The sequence below is a fragment of the Phyllobates terribilis genome, unplaced genomic scaffold (assembly GCF_046119375.1).
Source record: "Phyllobates terribilis strain yellow unplaced genomic scaffold, ASM4611937v1 Scaffold_49__1_contigs__length_9717188, whole genome shotgun sequence".
In the NCBI taxonomy this organism is placed as follows: domain Eukaryota; kingdom Metazoa; phylum Chordata; class Amphibia; order Anura; family Dendrobatidae; genus Phyllobates; species Phyllobates terribilis.
Genome location: NW_027362809.1, coordinates 2,018,840 through 2,041,675, shown reverse-complemented (window position 1 = coordinate 2,041,675; position 22,836 = coordinate 2,018,840). Strand labels below are relative to the sequence as shown.

The window sequence follows — 22,836 nt, the reverse complement described above, 5'->3', positions numbered from 1 at the left end:
CGGGTTCTCCAGTTTCCTCCCACACTCCAAAGACATACTGATAGAGAATGTAGATTGTGAGCCCCAATGGGGACAGTGCCAATAATGTCTGTAAATTGTCTGAATTGTAAAGCGCTGCAGAATATGTTGGCGCTAAATAAATAAAAAGATTATTATTATTATGTTTTTTGTACCTTAGATGTGAGTTCCTTATACTCCAACATTACACATATTTTAGGTTTAGAGGCTATTGATCATTATTTGTGTTCAGATACCTCTATATTTTTGGAACAGAAAAGGTTCTTATTAGAAAGTATTGAGTTTATCTTAAACAATAAAAAAATTTATTTGAAGAGACCACATATAAACAGATGAGTGGTTGTGCGATGGGGACAAGACTCGCCCCTAGCTATGCTAATTTATTTATGGGGAGGTTTGAGTCCGTCTTCATCGTACAGTCCCATCTATATACTAGACATAGATGAGAGGTTGTGCGATGGGGACGAGATTCGCCCCTAGCTATGCTAATTTATTTATGGGGAGGTTTGAGTCTGTCTTCATCGTACAGTCCCATCTATATACTAGACATATATGTCTCTATAGGAGATTTATAGATGATCTTTTCTTTGTCAGGGCTGGTACCCATGAGGAAGCATCTATATTTGTATCTGAATTAAATAATAAAACCTGGGGTCTTAGTTTTTCATCTAATATATCCAGTTTAAGTATTCAATTCCTTGACCTCCTGATTAAAAAAAAACCCAGAAGGAAAGATAATCACCTCCACGCATTTCAAAGAGGTGGATGTGAATAGTTACCTAGCATATGATAGCAGCCATCTTCCAGTCTGGGTGCGTAATATTCCCTATGGACAGTATTGGAGAATTAGGAAAAATTGTAGTAGAGATGTGGATTTTATTAATGAATCTAGGATTTTAAAGATGAGATTCAGGGAAAAGGGATATCCTGACAAATTATTAAGTGATGCATATAAGAAAGCCAAATGTTTATCCCAAGAAAAATGCTTGGAAATGATAAACAATAAGGGGAATCTGGCCGGACCTACCAATGTGGTAAAAAAAAATTACACTATTAACCCATTGAGTGCCGAGTATAGTCTCATTACAACATTTAGCCAATCTAGAGTTACTCTTAATAACCTATTGAAGACGTATTGGTTCATTTTATCCAGTGATCCCATTTTGGGCAAGCAACTGCCGGCCAAACCAAGGATTATATATAGGAGGTGTCAGAATCTGAAAAATGTGTTAGCGCCTAGCTCCACATCATTGACTAAGAGTTATATAAAGTATAAAAATATAAACCAAGGAAGGGGGGATGGGTACTTTAGATGTAGAACATCAAAATGTCTCTGTTGTGGGATCATTAATAACGGAACAAAAACTTTTAGCTTGCTCACCACGGGGGAGACTTTTCAGATTAGATGCCGGACAGACTGCCGTCATATGTGATATATCTGTTGGAGTGTACATGTGGTCTACAGTATGTAGGTCGCACCATACAACCAATGCGCGCCAGGCTAAATAAACATTGGCAGAATATTAGAAATGGAGATTTGTTACATAGTTGCCAAAGCACTTCTTCTTAGAAGATCAGAAAGATCCAAAATATCTGCACCTTACGATTATTGATCATATATCTGACACGGTGCATGATAGATAGAAAAGGTTGGTAAACCGGGAAAATTATTGGATCTATAAGTTGGGAACTTTATCCCCGGAAGGTCTGAATCTCTCACTTGAAAATATTATTAACTAAGTAATATAATTTATGTGGATTTGAAAAATATAGTGGATATTTATTTTTATTAGGTTTTTAATATGAGTGTAATTATGAATATATGCAGCTTTTACTCTTTTTATATTCTTCTTTTATATGTATATATAGTTGTTTCATGTAGTCTTATGTTAGTGTTGATGTTTTGTCTCTGTTATCGGCCAAGTCAGGTTGGCCCTTAGAATGGGAACCTGTATATATGGTAATGGAGATTTGAGGGTTAACTGGTTAATTGTTGGCACCTGCTGGTTAATTGGTTAAACTTCTATATAAAGTGCTTGTGTGGTAATATTGGCCATCACCTGATGATGGCGGTATTAGCCGAAACATGTTGTGAAGCCATGTGATTAATAAAGAAAATGATGGAGTAACAAATACCCCGGCCTGCTGTCACCTTGCACCCCATTGAAAACCGCAGCGACTTTGTACTTTGTATTCTTGATTCCCTCTTGGGTGGGTGGTTTGGGGCTGCAGATATCAGCTTATTAACCGTTTACAAGGACCCGCGGTGATGTCACACCCCATGTGATTCTCTCAGCCGGTCAGCCTGAGACCCGTGCGGTGTGCAGTTCACACCGGAGCCTTAATCCGTGGTTGTGCAGCGGTGCGCAACCACACAAGGTTAGTACATTTCTATTTCCATTTTCCTCCCCTCAAAGATCACCGGGTATACACAGGAGCGCCTCTCTTTTCTTCTTTTTTTGCATGTGGAATCAAAATATTCCCTACTCCTATAGATTAATTCACTGAGGGTTATAATTTCCAAAATGGAGTCAATTTATGGTGATTTCTACTGCTCTGGTTTTCTGTAATTTGGTCACATTAGGACTTCTGTAAATGGTGGGTCCCATCTCCTCCGGGATCTGCTCCTGCGACGTCTGCTTCTGTCACCAGGAGCCGCCTTATTCATCCTGCAGGCGGCGCTGGTGATGGAGGAGACGTCAGAACCAGAAGCTCTGGGCGGCGCAGGCTCTTTCCAGCCAGTAAGATTAGGGTGCCAGGGACCTTTAGTACCATCCAGTCTGGCAGTATGGGTGTGTGTTCTGTCCAGCTGGAGTAATCTGCTCCCTGCTTCAGCCAATTAGAAATCACCGCACCCTACTAAAGCTGGAAGCATATTGCTGGAAGCCGCCAGATACAGCCTTGTTCTCCTCTGGGTCAGTCCTCTGTGCTCAGCTCCCGGCTTGTGGATTTGTTTCCTGTTGTGACCTCGGCCCGTTTACTGACTACTCTTGTGTCTTCTGATTTTGTATGTTCTCTGCCCTCCTGGTTCTGACCCGACTACCTGATTATTCTTCTTGCCATCTCACACCACAGAACAGCAGGTAACACCGTGGCCCAAGCCTAGGGGGTCTCTGTGTCCAGATCCATGTAGAGGGGTTAAAGGGTGATGAACAAGACAATTCGTGGGATCTGGAAAATGAAGTAGATGGCACCAAGCCTGTTTGTGGTGGTCATCTTTTGAGCTGGCAGGTGACCATGCGACATTGTGTCTGCAAACTATTTCAGCAAGATCTATATTCAAATAGCTAAATGTCGCTCCTTCCCTTCTTAACCTGCCATGTGCCCAGACAGTAGTGTACAACCGTATATAGGATATTGTAGGATTCAAGGAAAATAATTTGTAAGGTCCATTTGTTTCCTATTATCCTTTAAGAAGAATTTCAAAGTTATCACCACATAAAGTGACACACATCAGATTTGAAAAATGGGGCCTGATTAGGATCACAAAACTGGCTGCAGGAAGGGGTTAAATCAGAGAAATTTGGGCAGTAACTACTGTAGTCAAAAACTGACTACAGACAATAACATCTACTGAAATGATCAAACTCAACAGTCTTCATCAGTAAGTAGTGAGTAACTAGTGGTGAAACCTCTCTGGGGTAATTGGAGTATGGGGCTCGGGGGCTCTTGGGAATCTAAACTATCATAAGGGCCAATATTTTCTGTCAGATGAGTTTCAAGAAGAAATATTAGACATTCAAAGAGAACTTTTTCTAATAGTGCAGAGCTGAGGTGTCTTAAATTTAGATCTCGGGCATTTGGAAGAGGCAATGGAGATCTTTTTTTAAAGACTACCAGGGAGTTACAGACTCACATAAGTGAGGCAGGCCGATCCGACCACAATCAAACTATCATACAAAATAAAGCTATAAAAAAAGACATTTTTTTATTCTATGTTACATCCTCAACAACAATATATGTATGAAGGGAGAAATCCAACACTAAACTGGAGTTGCACTCATTTATGGTGGACCATTGGAGCTACAATAACCTGACCAGAAGAGTAGAGAAAGTATTAGCGCCCCCATTTCAGGAGAGATTGTGCAGTAATCTGAATTCCTTAGGATTGAAAACATAATGGAATTTATGACGTGGAGTGAATCCATGAAACCAGGGCTCGAGCCAACACATCTCCTGCAGGCGTGAATAAATGTATATTACAGCCATCAGCCACGCACAGCTTAGAGATATATCATGGCACAGGTGTAATGTTTTCTGTATAGTTTATCACAATCCTGTTTGAAGTTAGTCGGTTTTAAAAGAAATTGAAAAGTCAGGATAAAGGGAAACTCTGTTGTTATTGTACAGAAATTCACACTTGGCCCTGACTGCACATTTAATGTTATCGATCATAAAAGTGAAGTTTGGCCAGAAAGATTGGACCTGGTCTTGTAGGGACCATATGAGGACATTCAGCAGCACAGAAAGTTTTTGCATCGCCATATTTTGAGAGCTATAATTTTTCCATAGTTCGGCCGACAGTCATGTGACGGCTTGTTTTTTGCGGGACAAGTTGACGTTTTTATTGGTACTAATTTTGGGCAAGTGACTTTTTTTTATCGCTTTCTACTCAGATTTTTGGGAGGTGGAATAAACAAAAACCAACAATTCAGGAATTGTTTTTTTGGCATTCTTTTTATGCCGTTCTGCGTGTGGAAAAATGTATAAGGCCGCTTTATTATTCGGGTCAGTACAATTACAGCCGTACTACATTTATATTGTTTTTTTAGGTTTTGGCGCTGTTACACAATAAAAACTATTTTTTTTTGCATCACTTTATTCTGAGAGCTGTAACTTTTTTATTTTTCGTGTGATGGAGCTGTATGGCGGCTTCTTTTTTGCGGGACAAGATGACGTTTTCAGCGGTACCATTTTTATTTATATTCATCTTTTTTATCGCGTTTTATTCCACTTTTTGTTTGGAAATATGATGATTAAGCACCGTTATTTGCTTAGTTTTTTTTTCTTTTACTGTGTTCACTAAAGGGGTTAACTAGTGGGACAGCTTTATTTTATAGGTCAGGTTGTTCCGGACACGGCAATACCATATATGTGTGCTTTTATTGTTTATTTTTTTTCCATATATTATTTTTAATATATCTTGTAAAAATATATATTTTTTAATATATTTTTACAACAGGCTGATCGCAGTTATAAGGTATAGCAGAGGAGGATCACTGCTATAACTTTTAAACTGTCAGCTCTGCAGACACAAGTTACTTTGATCATGCACTGCGCATGATCAAACTTAACTTGCTGGGGCTGGTGACCCGGATGTTATCATGACGACATCGGGTCACCATGGCAACGATCGGGACCCCGCTGCTGTCCCTCTGCGCACTCACTAAGTGCTGCCGGGAGAGGTGCGGGCACTGCGTGCCGGGTGTCAGATGTCAGAATCAGCTGACCTGGGCGGCGATTGCGCTAGTACAGCCTGTGTGCGGGTGCGATCGCCATGTCGTAATAATATGTACCTAGTCCATACAGTCCAGGGAACAGGGATGTATTTTTACTTACAACGTCAGAAAGGGGTTAACAGTTTTGTGTAGGGGAGAATGTTGTGATCTAGAGGAGAATGGTGATCACACGATTGTGATATGGCCGGACTACACCACCGATAAAGCAGCCACAGCCGGTGACTGAGAATAATCTGTAACTTCTCTGCATTTAGTGGTTACTACTCACCTGGGTAGTCATATGTAGGAATCTCCTCTTTACACCGCTCATCACCCCTCACATATGTCTCTGTAGTATTAATATGGGTCAGATCTTCACCCTGAAACAAATATTGTAAAAGTCACAGACAGATGGAGAAGTCCCATCTATGATCAGCTCTAATCCTGCCATCTCCACCATTCTCATTACACAAGTATAAAACATATAATACTGGTGGATAAAACAAGACTGAGCACCAGGGCTGTGGAGTCGGTAAGCCAAACCTCCGACTCCCGACTCCTCAATTTCCATGACACCGACTCCACGACTCCCTCATACATGGCTCATGTTTAAGTGATAAATTTACTGTAGCACAGATTCATCTCAGCTAAAAGTCCAGACCCTTAGATCAGGAATAGGACAGACATTTATAGGACATTTCATAACTTTCCCAAATTCTTATGAAAAAATATTCCCCAAAAACTGCATTGAACTACTGTACCCAATTTATTATATATTTTAGGAGTCGGTCCATTTGATACCACTCCAAATCCACCAAAATGGGCTCCAACTCCGACACCACAGCCTTGCTGAGCACAAGACCTTCACAGCCGTCTACACATCATAGGGGAGATCTCATGACACCTTCTCTCCATCTACCTGATGATCCTGAGGAACATTGGGATCTTCTTGTTTACAGTCCTGTGGAAGAAGAGGACGGGGACTTCTCTCTGGTGTTGTCCTCTTACTGGATAGATCTGGAGGGAACACATACAGGGACTGAATTCATTCTTTACATACAGATAATTATAGGCCGTGTGTATTTAGTCCTGTTTATTACCTGGTGATGTGAGGGGCTGGGGAACCTCCATCATGACGTCTTTGTACAGATCTTTGTGTTCCTCTAAATACTCCCACTCCTCCATGGAGAAATAGACAGCGACATCCTGACACCTTATAGGAACCTGATACACATAATGATACAGTCACCCCCCCGATCCCTTCATAGTGTTACTGTATAATGTCCCAGCATTCCCAGCAGTGTCACCTCTCCAGTCAGCAGCTCAATCATCTTGTAGGTGAGTTCTAGGATCTTCTGGTTATTGATGTCCTCATGTATCAGGGGGTGAGGTGGAGGCCCAGTGATTGGGCTCAGGGGTCTTCCCCATCCCTCAGACACAGGGGCCTGACAGCGCTCACTAGAGGTCTTCTTCACTACTGTGTAATCCTGGTTATGGAGAGACACATTAATAAATCTCACTACAGACATTTCCAGGGTCCTCACCTCTCCAGTTCTGTCCATCTGTTATTCCTATAGATAAGAATGATGTAATGTGACGTCATCAGAATCTCTCACCTCTCCAGTAAGTCGAAAGAGGATCTCTAGGGTAAGATGTAATATTTTCTCTGCCATCTTGTCCTTGTCCATATCCTGTTGTGATGGATAAATCAGGAAAACTCTCTTATATAGAAGATTTTACTGAGCGGATCGAATACTGTAGAGACCTGAATGAGAAGAAAATAAGTAGATGTAACATCATAAAAATCCTGTGTAATAATACAATTACTGGAGATAATTAGAGAAAAATATGAGGAGATTTATTATTTTACACTATTTAGTTTTTTTCTTTACATCTGCTAATAAAACAAATATATTTTAGAACACAGCCAACAAGTAGTTTCTTCCTCGCAGTCTGCAGCTGAATATGTTTTCTCATAGACTCATCTTCCATGATGCTAGTTGTCATCTCATTTACGGACACTGGAATCGGCATTAGTAATACTGCAGGAGATATTCATTACCTGTGACATGAGAAATAACTACTTCATAATGAGGACGACATCTTCATCTTCTACTACGGCTCTAGAAACATATTTGGCCACAGTCCGTCACTGACTATATCATCACCGGTCGTCTATATGAATGTTTCCCGTCTTCCCCGGACTGTAATCTTCCATCACGTTAGATCTCATGTCTGATTCACACACAGAAGTTTGATGCTTTTATAAAACCTTTTTTGTTGGCACAAATATTGCGGGCAGAAATTATTTGATAGCAAAGTCTCCATGTACAGTGTTTTATGGGGTTTATTTCTGGCCTTAGGCTTTACTATATTACAAGAAAAACACCAAAAAAAAAGCAGAAATTAAAATGTTTCAAAAGAAAATTGGCACCAACAATTCTTATAAAAATAAAAAAACATGCAAACAGCATAAGACACATTTTGTTATTTTCTAACATGTTAAACATAGATGTTCATGGCAGGGATGGCACAGGTGCGGCTGCTACATAAACCCTGGCAGTTTAACCAATTGCTGCTGTCAAAAGCAAACATGGCATCTCAGAAGGTGTGACAGAGTTCGGCTGAATGCCCCTCCTCCCCCAAGTACTCGATAGTATGGGGCTGCCTAGTTACTATGATACTTAAGTACCTAATAATGGTGTCTGGACCTGCAATGTACGAAAGTCTATTAGGCCGGGCCAGAGGCAGCGTCCAATGAGTTACATTTTAAAGCCCCCATACACATTAGACTAAAGTTGCATGGAAGTAATGAATTGGGGGGGGGGGGGGGGTGGCTGACTATAAAATGTATTTGGGGGCCTCCCGACAGATGATGTCAGGGCAGAGAAGGATCTGGCATCCTGAATTTTAGAGGCTAATCCATTTATTTTTTCTGTAGATAATCCTCCACTAGAGGAGTCTGGAGGCGACTCTCTCATACAGACCACAAGAAAGCTGGAATATTTGTGTGTATGGGGGAGTCGGGAAAAATAGCCATCTGCCAAATGACCGTTCAGCCAACATGTATCTCGTGTATGGGGCTGTTAAGTACACTACTCAAAAATATAAAGGGAAGACTTAAACAACACAATGTAACTCTAAGTCAATCACACTTCTGTGAAATCAACCTGTCCAGTTATGAAGTAACACTGTTGTGAATAAATTTCTCTTTCTGTTGTGTAAATGGAAGAAACGACAGATAGAAATTATAGTCAATTAGCAAGATACCCCCTATAAAAGAGTGGTTTTGCAGGTGGTGACCACAGAACATTTCTCTGTTCTCATCCTTTTTGGCTGTTTTGGTCACTTGCATTTTGTCATTGCTCTCACCCCTAGACGTACAGTAGCATGAGGCGGTGTCTACAACCCACAGAAGTTGCTCATGTAGTGCAGCTCATCCAGGATGGCACATCAATGAGAGCTGTGGCAAGAAGGGTAACTGTGTGTCAGCACAGTGTCCAAAGCATGGAGCATATACTCTACCAGGAGACAGGTCAGTACACCAGGAGATGTGGAGGGGGCCGTAGGAGGGCAACAACCCAGCAGCAGGACTGCTACCTCTTCCTTTGTGCAAGGAGGAACAGGAAGAGCAGTGCAAGAGCCCTGCAAAATAACCTCTAACAGGCCACTAACATCCATTTCTCAGCTCAAACTGTCAGAAACAGACTCCATGAGGGTGGTATGAAGGCTCGACGTCCACAAGTGGGTGTTGCGCTTACAGCCCAACACAGTGCAGGGTCATTGGCATTTGCCAGAGAACACCAAGATTGGCAGATTCCACATTGGAGTCCTGTGTTCTTCACGGATGAGAGCAGGTTCACACTGAGCACATGTGACAGACGGACAGAGTCTGGAGACGCCGTGGAGAACGTTCTGCTGCCTGCAACATCCTCCAGCATGACCAGTTTAGCAGTGGGTCAGTAATGGTGTGGGGAGGCATTTATTTGGAGGGCCGCACAGCCCCCCATGTGCTAGCCAGAGGTACCCAGACTGCTATTAGGTACTGGGATGAGATCCTCAGATCCATTGTGAAACCGTATGCTGGTGCAATGGGCCCTGTGTTCCTTCTGATACATGACAATGCTAGGCCTCATGTGGCTGAAGTGTGTCAGCAGTTCCTGCATGATGAAGGCATTGATGCTTTGGAATGGCCTGTCCATTCCCCAGACCTGAATCCAATCGAGCACATCTGGGACATCATGTCTTGTTCCATCCACCAATGCCACGTTGCATCACAGACTTTAATTTGGCGGAGTCATATTTCCCGACTCTGAAGGCCGTATGCTGCCACTGTACTTGGCAAGCCCAGTCCAGATGGTATGGAGATAAATGAAGCAGACCAAAGTACAAAAATAAACTTTACTTTACTTAACAAGAACTTGATGACAAGTATATATATATCAGATAGCAGGTACAACACTTTATGAATGTTTCTCCTGCATTATGCTGAGTCAAGAACTTTATGGTTACATGTGGCGGTACATGTAGCTTTTAACAAAAGTTATCACAGTCCAGCAAGCCATTATGGGAAGGTCCATCATCTCTGTGGGGACCATACAGGTTGAGATGTGTCGTTACAGCCCCTCAGGGCAACTCAGTGCTCAAAGTTGATTTGTGAGGACCTCACTGGCTGAGGTGCATCGGTACGACTCCTCACTAGTACTTTCAAAGTCCATTCAATGAGGGCCACACACTCATTGCTGTGGCACTGCATCTTCAGCTCTCCTTAGGAGAATGGATGTCCCAGTTATGCGACACTGTAGCTTCCTCTCTAGTATAGACAACTGTTTGTTTAAATCCTGTTTGTCTAAGATAAGGAATCCTTCCTTAACTTAATTTCCTTTACTCACAGTGGCATGTAAAAGTTTAAACACCCATGGTCAAAATTACAAAACAGAAAATGGGCCGATGCAAAAGTTTGGACACCCTGCATGGTTAGTACCTAGTAGCACCACCTTTTGCAAGTATCACAGCTTGTAAACGCTTTTTGTAGCCAAACAAGAGTTTTTAAATTATTGTTTGAGGGATTTTCATCCATTCTTCCTTGGAAAATTCTTCCAGTTCTGTGAGATTCCTGGGTCGTCTTGCATGCACTGCTATTTTGAGGTCTAGCCACAGATTTTCAATGATGTTCAGATCAGAGGACTGTGAGGGCCATTGTAAAACCTTCATCTTGTGCCTTTAAGGTTGTCTATTGTGGATTTTGAAGTGTGCTTAGGATCCATTATCCATTTGAAGAAGCCATCCTCTTTTCAACTTTTACAGATTTGCGTCAAGAATTTGTTGAAACTTCATTGAATCCATTCTTCCCTCTACCCGTGAAATGATCCCGTGCCATTGGCTGCAAAACAACCCTAAAGCATGATTGATCCACCTCCATGCTTAATGGTTTGCAAGATGTTCTTTTCTTGAAATTCTGTGCCCCTTTTTCTCCACACATACCTTTGATCATTGTGGCCAAAGAGTTTTATTTTAACCTCATCAGTCCACAGAACATGTTTCCAAAATGCATCAGGCTTGTTTAGATGTTCTTTTGCATACTTCTGACACAAAATTTTATGGTGAGGACGCAGGAGAGGTTTTCTTCTGATGACTCTTTCATGAAGGCCATATTTGTGCAGGTGTCTCCGAACAGTAGAAAAATGTGCAACAACTAAAGAGTCTTCTAAATCTTTCTGAAGGTCTGTTGCAGTCAAGGGGGGTTTCTGATTTGCCTCTCCAGCAATCCTACGAGCAGCTCTCACTGAAATTTAGCTTGGTCTTCCTTGCTGCTGACTGCCATTTCTTAATTACATTTCGAACTGAGGAAAGAGTGTAAAGGGAAGTGTCCTAAAATATGCATGCATATACAGTACAGACCAAAAGTTTGGACACACCTTCTCATTTAAAGATTTTTCTGTATTTTCTTGACTATGGAAATTGTACATTCACACTGAAGGCATCAAAACTATGAATTAACACATGTGGAATTATATACTTAACAAAAAAGTGTGAAACAACTGAAAATATGTCTTATATTCTAGGTTCTTCAAAGTAGCCACCTTTTGCTTTGATGACTGCTTTGTACACTCTTGGCATTCTCTTGATGAGCTTCAAGAGGTAATCACCGGAAATGGTCTTCCAACAATCTTGAAGGAGTTCCCAGAGATGCTTAGCACTTGTTGGTCTTTTGCCTTCACTCTGTGGTCCAGCTCACCCCAAACCATCTCGATTGGGTTCAGGTCTGGTGACTGTGGAGGCCAGGTCATCTGGCGTAGCACCCCATCACTCTCCCTCTTGGTCAAATAGCCCTTACACAGCCTGGAGGTGTGTTTGGGGTCATTGTCCTGTTGAAAAATAAATGATGGTCCAACTAAACGCAAACCGGATGGAATAGCATGCCGCTGCAAGATGCTGTGGTAGCCATGCTGGTTCAGTATGCCTTCAATTTTGAATAAATCCCCAACAGTGTCACCAGCAAAGCACCCCACACCATCACACCTCCTCCTCCATGCTTCATGGTGGGAACCAGGCATGTAGAGTCCATCCGTTCACCTTTTCTGCGTCGCACAAAGACACGGTGGTTGGAACCAAAGATCTCAAATTTGGACTCATCAGACCAAAGCACAGATTTCCACTTGTCTAATGTCCATTTCTTGTGTTCTTTAGCCCAAACAAGTCTCTTCTGCTTGTTGCCTGTCCTTAGCCGTGGTTTCCTAACAGCTATTTTACCATGAAGGCCTGCTGCACAAAGTCTCCTTTTAATAGTTTTTGAAGAGATGAGTCTGCTGCTAGAACTCTGTGTGGCATTGACCTGGTCTCTAATCTGAGCTGCTGTTAACCTGCGATTTCTGAGGCTGGTGACTTGGATAAACTTATCCTCAGAAGCAGAGGTGACTCTTGGTCTTGCTTTCCTCATGTGAGCCAGTTTCTTTGTAGCGATTGATGTTTTTTGCAACTGCACTTGGGGACACTTTCAAAGTTTTCCCAATTTTTCGGACTGACTGACCTTCATTTCTTAAAGTAGTGATGGCCACACGTTTTTCTTTACTTAGCTGCTTTTTTCTTGCCATAATACAAATTCTAACAGTCTATTCAGGAGGACTATCAGCTGTGTATCCACCAGAGTTCTGCACAACACAACTGATGGTCCCAACCCCATTTATAAGGCAAGAAATCCCACTTATTAAACCTGACAGGGCACACCTGTGAAGTGAAAACCATTTCCGGTGACTACCTCTTGAAGCTCATCAAGAGAATGCCAAGAGTGTGCAAAGCAGTCATCAAAGCAAAAGGTGGCTACTTTGAAGAACCTAGAATATAAGACATATTTTCAGTTGTTTCACACTTTTTTGTTAAGTTCACATGTGTTAATTCATAGTTTTGATGCCTTCAGTGTGAATGTACAGTTTTCATAGTCATCATAGTCATGAAAATACAGAAAAATCTTTAAATGAGAAGGTGTGTCCAAACTTTTGGTCTGTACTGTATATATATATATATATATATATATATATGTTTTTTCATACTACCATGTATGCGAATGCATATATATATATACACAGGTGCATCTCACTAAATTAGAATATCATCAAAAAGTCAATTTATTTCAGTTCTTCAATAAAAAAAAAGGAAACTCATATTATATAGAGTCATTACAAACAGGGTGATCTATTTCAATTGTTTATTTCTGTTAATGTGGATGATTATGGCTTAAAGGCTATGAAAGCACAAAAAAGTCATTATCTCAGAAAATTAGAATAATTAACAAAAACACCTGCAAAGGCTTCCTAAGCATTTAAAAAGGTCCCTTAGTCTGTTTCAGTAGGCTCCACAATCATGGGGAAAACTGCTGACTTGACAGATGTCCAGAAGGCAGTCATTGACACACCCCACAAGAAGGGTAAGCCACAAAAGGCCATGGCTAAAGAAGCTGGCTGTTCACAGAGTGCTGTATTCAAGCATATTAATGGAAAGTTGAGTTTAAGGAAAAAGTGTGGTAGAAAAGGGTGCACAAGCAACCGGGATAACCGCAGCCTTGAAAGGATTGTTAAGAAAAGGCCATTGAAAAATGTGGGGGAGATTCACAAGAAGTGGACTGCTGCTAGAGTCATTGTTACAAGAGCCACCACACACAGACGTATCCAGGACATGGGCTACAAGTGTTGCATTCCTTGTGTCAAGCCACTCATGACCAATAGACAACGCCAGAAGCGTCTTACCTGGGCCAAGGAGAAAAAGACCTGGACTTTTGCTCAGTGGTCCAAGGTGTTGTGTTCAGATGAAAGTAAATTTTGCATTTCATTTGGAAATCAAGGTCCCAGAGTCTGGAGGAAGAGTGGAGAGGCCACAATCCAAGCTGCTGGAGGTCTAGGGTGAAGTTTCCACCATCAGTGATGGTTTGGGGAGCCATGTCATCTGCTGGTGTAGGTCCACTGTGTTTTATCAAGACCAAAGTCAGCGCAGCCGTCTACCAGGACATTTTAGAGCACTTCATGCTTCCCTCTGACGACAAGCTTTTTTGAGATGGAAATTTCATTCTCCAGCAGGACTTGGCCCCTGTCCACACTGCCAAAAGTACCAATACCTGGTTCACAAACAACAGTAAGACTGTGCTTGATTGGCAGCAAACTTGCCTGACCTTAACCCCATAGAGAATCTATTATAGAGAATCTATGAGGTATTGTCAAGAGGAAGACGAGAGACCCCAGACGCAACAATACAGACGAGCTGAAGGCTGCTATCAAAGCCACCTGGGCTTCCATAACACGTCAGCAGTGCCACAGGCTGATCGCCTCCATGCCACATTGCCGCATTGATGCAGTAATTGATGCAAAAGGAGCCCGACCAAGTACTGAGTGCATTTACTGAACAGACATTTCAGTAGGATAACATTTCGGATTATAAAAAACATTTTTCAAGCTGTTGTTATAAAGTATTCTAATTTACTGAGATAATGACTTTTGTGTTTTCATTGACTGTAAGCCATAATCATCAACATTAACAGAAATAAATACTTGAAATAGATCCCTCTGTTTGTAATGACTCTATATACGAGTTTCACTTTTTGTATTTAAGAACTGAAATAAATTAACTTTTTGATGATATTCTAATTTAGTGAGAAGTACCTGTATATGCATGTGGATATATTGCCTTATGTGCCTATGTCCCCATGTGTCCCTACACATATATATGTCCACATGCACATAAATATAATTGTGCCTCCACACATATATAGTTGGCCCCCTTATAATAATCCCCCTACTTTTCAGATATGCCCAGGACAAGAAAAGTCTGGGCATGTCAAAAGAAGATGGACAGATGTCCATCTATTGCCTTTGACTATATGCTGACATGGTTAATTACCATGTTAGTAGAGAGTCACACTGCTAGGACAAAAGGATCAAAGAGATCTTTGTCCTGGCAATAGCCGGTGCCTGCAGGGGTCCAGACGCCAGCACTGATATAATCATATCAGTGTGGGCGCCCAGAACTTCAAAGAACCCTGCCACTGGGTGCGCACAGGTGCATACAGGGATGCCTGTGCATGCAGTGTCATTATAACGCCATGTTGGCACTCGCGTCCTGCATGTGTAGCACCCTGAGGACTCGGCTGCTACAGGGGTATTACACCTCAAGCCAGAGGTGTGGTATTCCACTCCCGGGTAAGGATGGAGTGTGGAACTGAGCTAGTAGGCTGCATGCACTACATACATCCCATTTCCGGGGGACAGAACGACGGTACTCCCACCAGTATATGTGCAGGTACGACAGCGTCTGTCCCTGGCTGGAGTGGGAGGGGGGTGGAACATCCCAGTAGTGTAGGGGCAGATAGGGGGAGTAGTCTGGGTAAAGATAGGAGCTCATTGGGTGCTGGTCACCTGAGCTCACACATAGAGGGAATATATAAGGTGGGCACCATCTAGTTGCAGGGAGAAGAAGAGTCTGGGAGAAGAAGAGTCTAGGAGAGCCTGAGCAGAGCAGAGGAGCTCGGCCAGGAGGGCTGACAGGGAGCCGTGGCTCCGGCTGGGCCCAGCTCCAGAACAGAGCCTGCAGAGAGAGAGAGAGGAGTAGGAAGGACCCAGAGAGGAAACAAGAAGAGAACCCCAAGATCCCAGAATAAGGACAGAAGGGTGAAGGGTTGGCGGACAAGGGTACCGGATCCCAAGCTGGCAGAGGCCAAAACAAACCTTAGCCAGGAACCGGAGGTCGTGGTCAGGATCTGCCACGACCCTCACCAAATCCACTAGAAAGGCACACCAAGTATAGGGTCAGGGAGCCCAGAGGAGGGTTGACCACCAAGAGACCCGAGGGAGCCGGCCAAAAGTGGATCCCTGGTGGGAACGGCCAGAGGAAGGGAGAGTCAGAAAGGAGCTCAGAACCACGCTCCGGAATTGCCTGGGGGTTGGCCGAGTCCAGGACCTGGTCGACGCAGCACGGCTCGGGTGGTCACTCAAGGCCAGAGTGACTAAAAGAACACCAGTAAGTAAAAACCCTGAACTGCATCTCCCGACTCTGAGTCTTCTTACTGCACTGTCACAACCCCCACCATCTACACCTGCTGCCCTGAGGCCATACCCCTCCCGTTGGGGGTTATACCATCCCTGCTGCACATATACCACCGGCCTCAGCGGACTGCTCTGCAGCGGCGGCTTCAAAGCCGCACTCAACGGGTGGCGTAGTCGACAATCAAGTTAACATCTACTGCCATAGACTGCCACTTAGTTTGACACCCTGGGCACGGACCGGGTCACCGCCACAAGGACTACTACCCCCATCGAGATCCGGCTCCGGGTATCCCCTACAGCACTGGCCCAGGGGGCGCGTCAACTTTTGGCGTAGTCGGCAGGATATCGTGCCCGCAACCACCGGGTACTGCGTGCCTGAAAAAGACTGTTCAAACTTACCTGTGGTGAAGATTCCTGCCATCCGGCGCCATCTTCCGCTTCCTTCCTGCCATCGGTGGAGTTTTCCCGCCATCCGGCGCCATCTGCAGCTTTTTCCCGCCATCCACGGAGTTTCCCGCCACTGGGAGACGATTCCCGCCATTTCAGAAGATTTCCCGCCCTGGCAGAGCGGACGCCATTATGGGCGTGCCAGAGGGTGGCAAGAGGCCACCTCCCATCGTGGGCCAGGTCAAGGAATGGCGCCAAAAGCGGAAACCGCCCCCACCGGCAGAGACTGTGATGTTAGAGATGTCCATCAGCGTGGGGGGACTGCCCCTGGAACTGACAATCACCAAGTTGCCCCGGGACCACCCTCAATGTGGGCGGATACAGAACAAAACAGAGAAGATGGGAGCCGCCTGGAGGAGTCTGGAGAGGAGTCCGGAGAAGTCGCACCCGGAGATGGAGGGAGAGTCAGGCAGCACCGACCCTGTGGTCAGGAGCCTGCTGCAAGCGACAACCCCACTAGGCCTGGTGGAGATCCTGGCACAGCTCCCCCGAGACCGGGAGTGTGCGCAGACCGAGCTGGAGCGCCTCGCACGGAGGATGGCCCAGGTGCAGCGAGAAACGCTGACGGAGTGGAGCAGAGAGATGGCCCTGCAGGCTGGAACCCGCCAGCGGAGCACGCCACCCGAGATGAGGAGTCAGACCGCCTCTGAGGATGGTGCAGGAGGAATCAAGGCCGGAGACGACGCCGAGGAAGGAGCTAAAGAAACGGAGGCAGGTAAAGGGGACGTCACTACCCCGAGCCGAGAAGTCGTGAGCCTGCCCCAGCTCCCCGTCGCAGAGCCCGAAATTTCCCCTGCCGTGCCCGTCGTTGCACCGTCACCGCTCCCGACTAGGCCTCAAACAGAAGCCGCGGCCACGCCCCCTGTGACGTCACGCGCCTCAACCCTGAGCGCGGCCAAGCAGGAGACGCCACCGGCCTGGTCGCAAGGCCGAGTGCCCCCGGGCGCCACAGTGCCAACAGCGCCCTCCACCCCCACTGAGCCACCGGCCTGGTCGCTGGGCCAAGTAACCCCGGGCGCCGCCGTCTTCACGGTGCCCTTTACATTCAGGGTGCCCCAAGCCTGGTCGCAAGGCCTGGTGAACCCGGGCGCCGCCACCACCACCGCGCTCTCAACGTCCACAGCGCCACACCTGGGTGAAGACCTATTTGCCCAGCACACTTGCCCGGATGGGCAGCCCTTTGTGTGGCCACCGGAGTACCACCAGCCCCGACTCCGGAAAGAAAGACCCCTGGATGAGCCCCTGATCCCGGCTCCGGCGCCCGTCAAGATGACCCCGCTCTCGATAGAGGAGGCGCAGTTCGAGTGGGACCCCGCAGGAGGAGACCTCATCGGGTTCACTCAGGAGACCCGGGCGGCCGCAGCTGAGCGTGCGGAGTGCTGCCGCCAGCAGTTGGACGTCTTTGACCGAGAACGAAGAGAGAGGCGGGTCCGTGAGCAGCGGCTGCAAATAAAAAGTGCAGAACAAAAGAGCCGGACCCGAAGGAACCCCCGTGCAGCCCACGGTCCCCGTGCCACCGGGACTGTAATTAAATTCCAGTTGCAGCACGGTTGGGGCTTCATCAGAGATCATCACACCCCCGGCGACGTCTTCGTGACCAGAAGAGATGTCGAGTCCCACCTACCGGAGGGACACAGAGGTCGTGACCTATACCTGGGTGACGAGGTCACATTCACCCGGCACCAATGTGCCAAAGGACCCTATGCCCTTCATGTACACCGTTTGACAGAGGAAGAGCTGAGGTGTCAGGAGGAGCAAGAGGACCCGGACGGGTCTGAGGAGTACAGGGAGGAAGCATCAGGAGGACGCCCTTACTAGAGTACGGTAAAAAGAACTGTGCATAGTTACCCGTCGGGGTACAGGAACTGTTACCATTATAGTCCCCGTTGGGACCAGCAAATTAAACTGTTACCCGTATGTTCCTTCTTCCCACTGACCGAGGACTGAGAGCGATCATTCCTTCCTTAATCCCACTGGTCGAGGACTGAGAGCGGCCATACCTCCCCTTGTATATAGTTGCGCTTTCTAAGGCGCCCCCTACTGGTTTTATAGGAAAGCTGTGTTTTTCTTGAAGAGACTGTTGCACTTTACCCGGTCGCAAGTTGCACCGTGGCCGGAGGAACAAGAATGTTTACTATGAAAAGTTTTATATGAAAAGTTTTATGCTGATGATATATATAGTGTTTTGTATGTTTATGATGTTTTTGAAAAAAAATTTGTATGTTTGTGGATGTTTTTATTCCTTTACAGCCCGAGGACGTGCTGTGGTTTACCAGGGGGGAATGTAGCACCCTGAGGACTCGGCTGCTACAGGGGTATTACACCTCAAGCCAGAGGTGTGGTATTCCACTCCCGGGTAAGGATGGAGTGTGGAACTGAGCTAGTAGGCTGCATGCACTACATACATCCCATTTCCGGGGGACAGAACGACGGTACTCCCACCAGTATATGTGCAGGTACGACAGCGTCTGTCCCTGGCTGGAGTGGGAGGGGGGTGGAACATCCCAGTAGTGTAGGGGCAGATAGGGGGAGTAGTCTGGGTAAAGATAGGAGCTCATTGGGTGCTGGTCACCTGAGCTCACACATAGAGGGAATATATAAGGTGGGCACCATCTAGTTGCAGGGAGAAGAAGAGTCTGGGAGAAGAAGAGTCTAGGAGAGCCTGAGCAGAGCAGAGGAGCTCGGCCAGGAGGGCTGACAGGGAGCCGTGGCTCCGGCTGGGCCCAGCTCCAGAACAGAGCCTGCAGAGAGAGAGAGAGGAGTAGGAAGGACCCAGAGAGGAAACAAGAAGAGAACCCCAAGATCCCAGAATAAGGACAGAAGGGTGAAGGGTTGGCGGACAAGGGTACCGGATCCCAAGCTGGCAGAGGCCAAAACAAACCTTAGCCAGGAACCGGAGGTCGTGGTCAGGATCTGCCACGACCCTCACCAAATCCACTAGAAAGGCACACCAAGTATAGGGTCAGGGAGCCCAGAGGAGGGTTGACCACCAAGAGACCCGAGGGAGCCGGCCAAAAGTGGATCCCTGGTGGGAACGGCCAGAGGAAGGGAGAGTCAGAAAGGAGCTCAGAACCACGCTCCGGAATTGCCTGGGGGTTGGCCGAGTCCAGGACCTGGTCGACGCAGCACGGCTCGGGTGGTCACTCAAGGCCAGAGTGACTAAAAGAACACCAGTAAGTAAAAACCCTGAACTGCATCTCCCGACTCTGAGTCTTCTTACTGCACCGTCACAACCCCCACCATCTACACCTGCTGCCCTGAGGCCATACCCCTCCCGTTGGGGGTTATACCATCCCTGCTGCACATATACCACCGGCCTCAGCGGACTGCTCTGCAGCGGCGGCTTCAAAGCCGCACTCAACGGGTGGCGTAGTCGACAATCAAGTTAACATCTACTGCCATAGACTGCCACTTAGTTTGACACCCTGGGCACGGACCGGGTCACCGCCACAAGGACTACTACCCCCATCGAGATCCGGCTCCGGGTATCCCCTACAGCACTGGCCCAGGGGGTGCGTCACATGCACGCCAGGAGGAGGGCAGAGGTTATGGCAGAACTGCAGTGCTTGCACGCTCTACTCTTCTACTTCCCTGCCGGCCTCCACCTGACCTGCTTCTGTTCCTCTCTAGCTCCACGTGTCATCCTTTGCCCGCAGTCCCTTCATCTCCTCTGCTCTCCAGCCTCAGCCCTGCTCCCGTCCTGCACTGTACTCCGCAGCAGCCCCTTCATCCATGTTCCGCTCCTCCTCTCTGTGTCATCCTCTGCCTGCAGTCCCTTCATCTCCTCTGCTCTCCAGCCTCAGCCCTGCTCCCGTCCTGCACTGTACTCCGCAGCAGCCCCTTCATCCATGGCCTCCTCCTCCTCTCTGTGTCATCCTTTGTCCGCAGTCCCTTCATCTCCTCTGCTCTCCAGCCTCAGCCCTGCTCCCGTCCTGCACTGTACTCCACAGCAGCCCCTTCATCCATGGCCTCCTCCTCCTCTCTGTGTCATCCTTTGCACGCAGTCCCTTCATCTCCTCTGCTCTCCAGCTTCAGCCCTGCTCCCGTCCTGCACTGTACTCCGCAGCAGCCCCTTCATCCATGTTCCGCTCCTCCTCTCTGTGTCATCCTTTGCCCACAGTCCCTTCATCTCCTCTGCTCTCCAGCCTCAGCCCTGCTCCTGTCCTGCACTGTACTCCGCAGCAGCCCCTTCATCCATGGCCCCCTCCTCCTCTCTGTGTCATCCTCTGCCCGCAGTCCCTTCATCTCCTCTGCTCTCCAGCCTCAGCCCTGCACCCATCGTGCACTGTACTAAGTAGCAGCCCCTTCATCCATGGCCCACTCCTCCTCTCTGTGTCATCCTCTGCCCGCAGTCCCTTCATTTCCTCTGCTCTCCAGCCTCAGCCCTGCTCCCATCCTGCATTGTACTCCGCAGCAGCCCCTTCATCCATGGCCCTCTCCTCCTCTCTGTGTCATCCTTTGCCCGCAGTCCCTTCATCTCCTCTGCTCTCCAGCCTCAGCCCTGCTCCCGTCCTGCATTGTACTCCGCAGCAGCCCCTTCATCCATGGCCCCCTCCCAGGGCCGGCTCCAGGTTTTTCTGGGCCCCGGGCGAAAGAGTCTCAGTGGGCCCTTTTAACACATACCACGATTCATGATGCAGAGATACGGCGGAGAAATATATATATATATATATATATAGTACACAGGGCCCAGCCTGCCCCCTCATCCTTCACATATGCAGACACGCGCACACACGGTACACAGACATATGCACGCACACACGGTACGCAGACATATGCACGCACACACGGTACGCAGACATATCCACGCACAAACGGTACGCAGACATATGCACGCACACACGGTACGCAGACATATGCACGCACACACGGTACGCAGACATATGCACGCACACACGGTACACAGACATATGCACGCACACACGGTACACAGACATATGCACGCACACACGGTACACAGACATATGCACGCACACACGGTACACAGACATATGCACGCACACACGGTACACAGACATATGCACGCACACACGGTACACAGACATATGCATGCACACACGGTACGCAGACATATGCACGCACACACGGTACGCAGACATATGCACGCACACACGGTACGCAGACACATGCACGCACACACGGTACGCAGACACATGCACGCACACACGGTACGCAGACACATGCACGCACACACGGTACGCAGACACATGCACGCACACACACACGGTACACAGATATGTACACATACAGACATACACACATTTTTACAAAAATTCTTAAAGACATATATAAAACAGACAAATATATATACACAGTCATACACACTGACATTCACATACATGCACTCACACAGACCCATTGCAAATATTTTTAATATGGGGATTGGGGAAGCCTCACTCACCTGTCCCCGGTCCAGTGTCCTGTCCAGCAGCTCCTCAGGTATGGGGCAGTGCAGGGCCCCCGGCGTGTCACAGACTTCATGGCCCTGGAACATCAGAGGGGCCCACTTGCGGTCGGGTCCGGGCCCCTCCCGCCCATCTGTGCAGGACCTCCGCTCCGACGGTGTTTGATTGCTGGCACTCCCCCCGACATGGCCGCGCGCTGTCCGGCTGTGTCTGCTAGTAATGACGCGGCAGGGGCGACACACAAGCACAATTAAAGGTGCAGTGCCGTCGACCCTGCCGCGTCATTACTAGCAGACACAGCCGGACAGCGCGCGGCCGTGTCTGGGGGGAGTGCCGGCAATCAAGCAGCGCCTGCGTCCCTGAACAGGTGCCGAGGAAGCGGCCAGGGCCCCGACAGTGAGTGGGCGGTGGGCCCCTCTGATTTTCCAGGGCCCCGGCACTTGCCCGGGTACGCCGGGTGCTGACGCCGGCCCTGCCCCCTCCTCCTCTCTGTGTCATCCTTTGCCCGCAGTCCCTTCATCTCCTCTGCTCTCCAGCCTCAGCCCTGCTCCCGTCCTGCACTGTACTCCACAGCAGCCCCTTCATCCATGGCCCCCTCCTCCTCTCTCCATGTCCTCCCTATGTGCCGCAGTGGGCAGCCTGTCACACTCTGCTGCTCACCTTCTGACCTGATCTTCTGCCTCTCTTCACCCCACACGACCCCAGCGTTCCTTATGGCTGCAGCACCCACTCTCCTACCATCAAGCACCTGTGGTCACCCTCAAGCAGGATCTTCAGCCTCACAGCACCTGGACTCTGCTAAATATCGCTGCTATTAACCCCTTGTTCTCCGTAGGGATAGTTAGTGATGGGCGGTGGACTCTTATTAATGTATGTATTTTTTTAGGTAAGTGGGTGGGAAGTATAATTAGGTTATTGTGGGGCTAATTATATATTATTATTGTGTACTGTGTTAGTGCGGTAATTAGTAGTATAATAACTGAAGACTTGTGTGTAATA

The 22,836-nt window shown here is 47.2% G+C and overlaps 1 protein-coding gene across 2 annotated transcripts in view; it reads right to left on the bottom strand.

Moving 5' to 3' along the window:
• The window catches only part of LOC141191619 (uncharacterized), a 39,046-nt gene that overhangs the window by 5,588 nt on the left and 10,622 nt on the right, over window positions 1–22,836 (bottom strand). Inside the window, exons 1-6 of one of the 2 annotated variants that reach the window (XM_073661548.1) lie at window positions 7,519–7,878; window positions 7,073–7,221; window positions 6,764–6,943; window positions 6,557–6,680; window positions 6,376–6,473; window positions 5,746–5,836 (exon numbers count right to left, since the gene is read on the bottom strand). In XM_073661548.1, the coding sequence (XP_073517649.1) occupies window positions 5,746–5,836; window positions 6,376–6,473; window positions 6,557–6,680; window positions 6,764–6,943; window positions 7,073–7,144 (565 nt within the window). In that variant the 5' untranslated portion in view covers window positions 7,145–7,221; window positions 7,519–7,878. Of the gene's footprint in view, window positions 1–5,745; window positions 5,837–6,375; window positions 6,474–6,556; window positions 6,681–6,763; window positions 6,944–7,072; window positions 7,222–7,518; window positions 7,879–22,836 lie in introns of those variants that run through there. The other variant, XM_073661547.1, reaches the window with a different exon arrangement.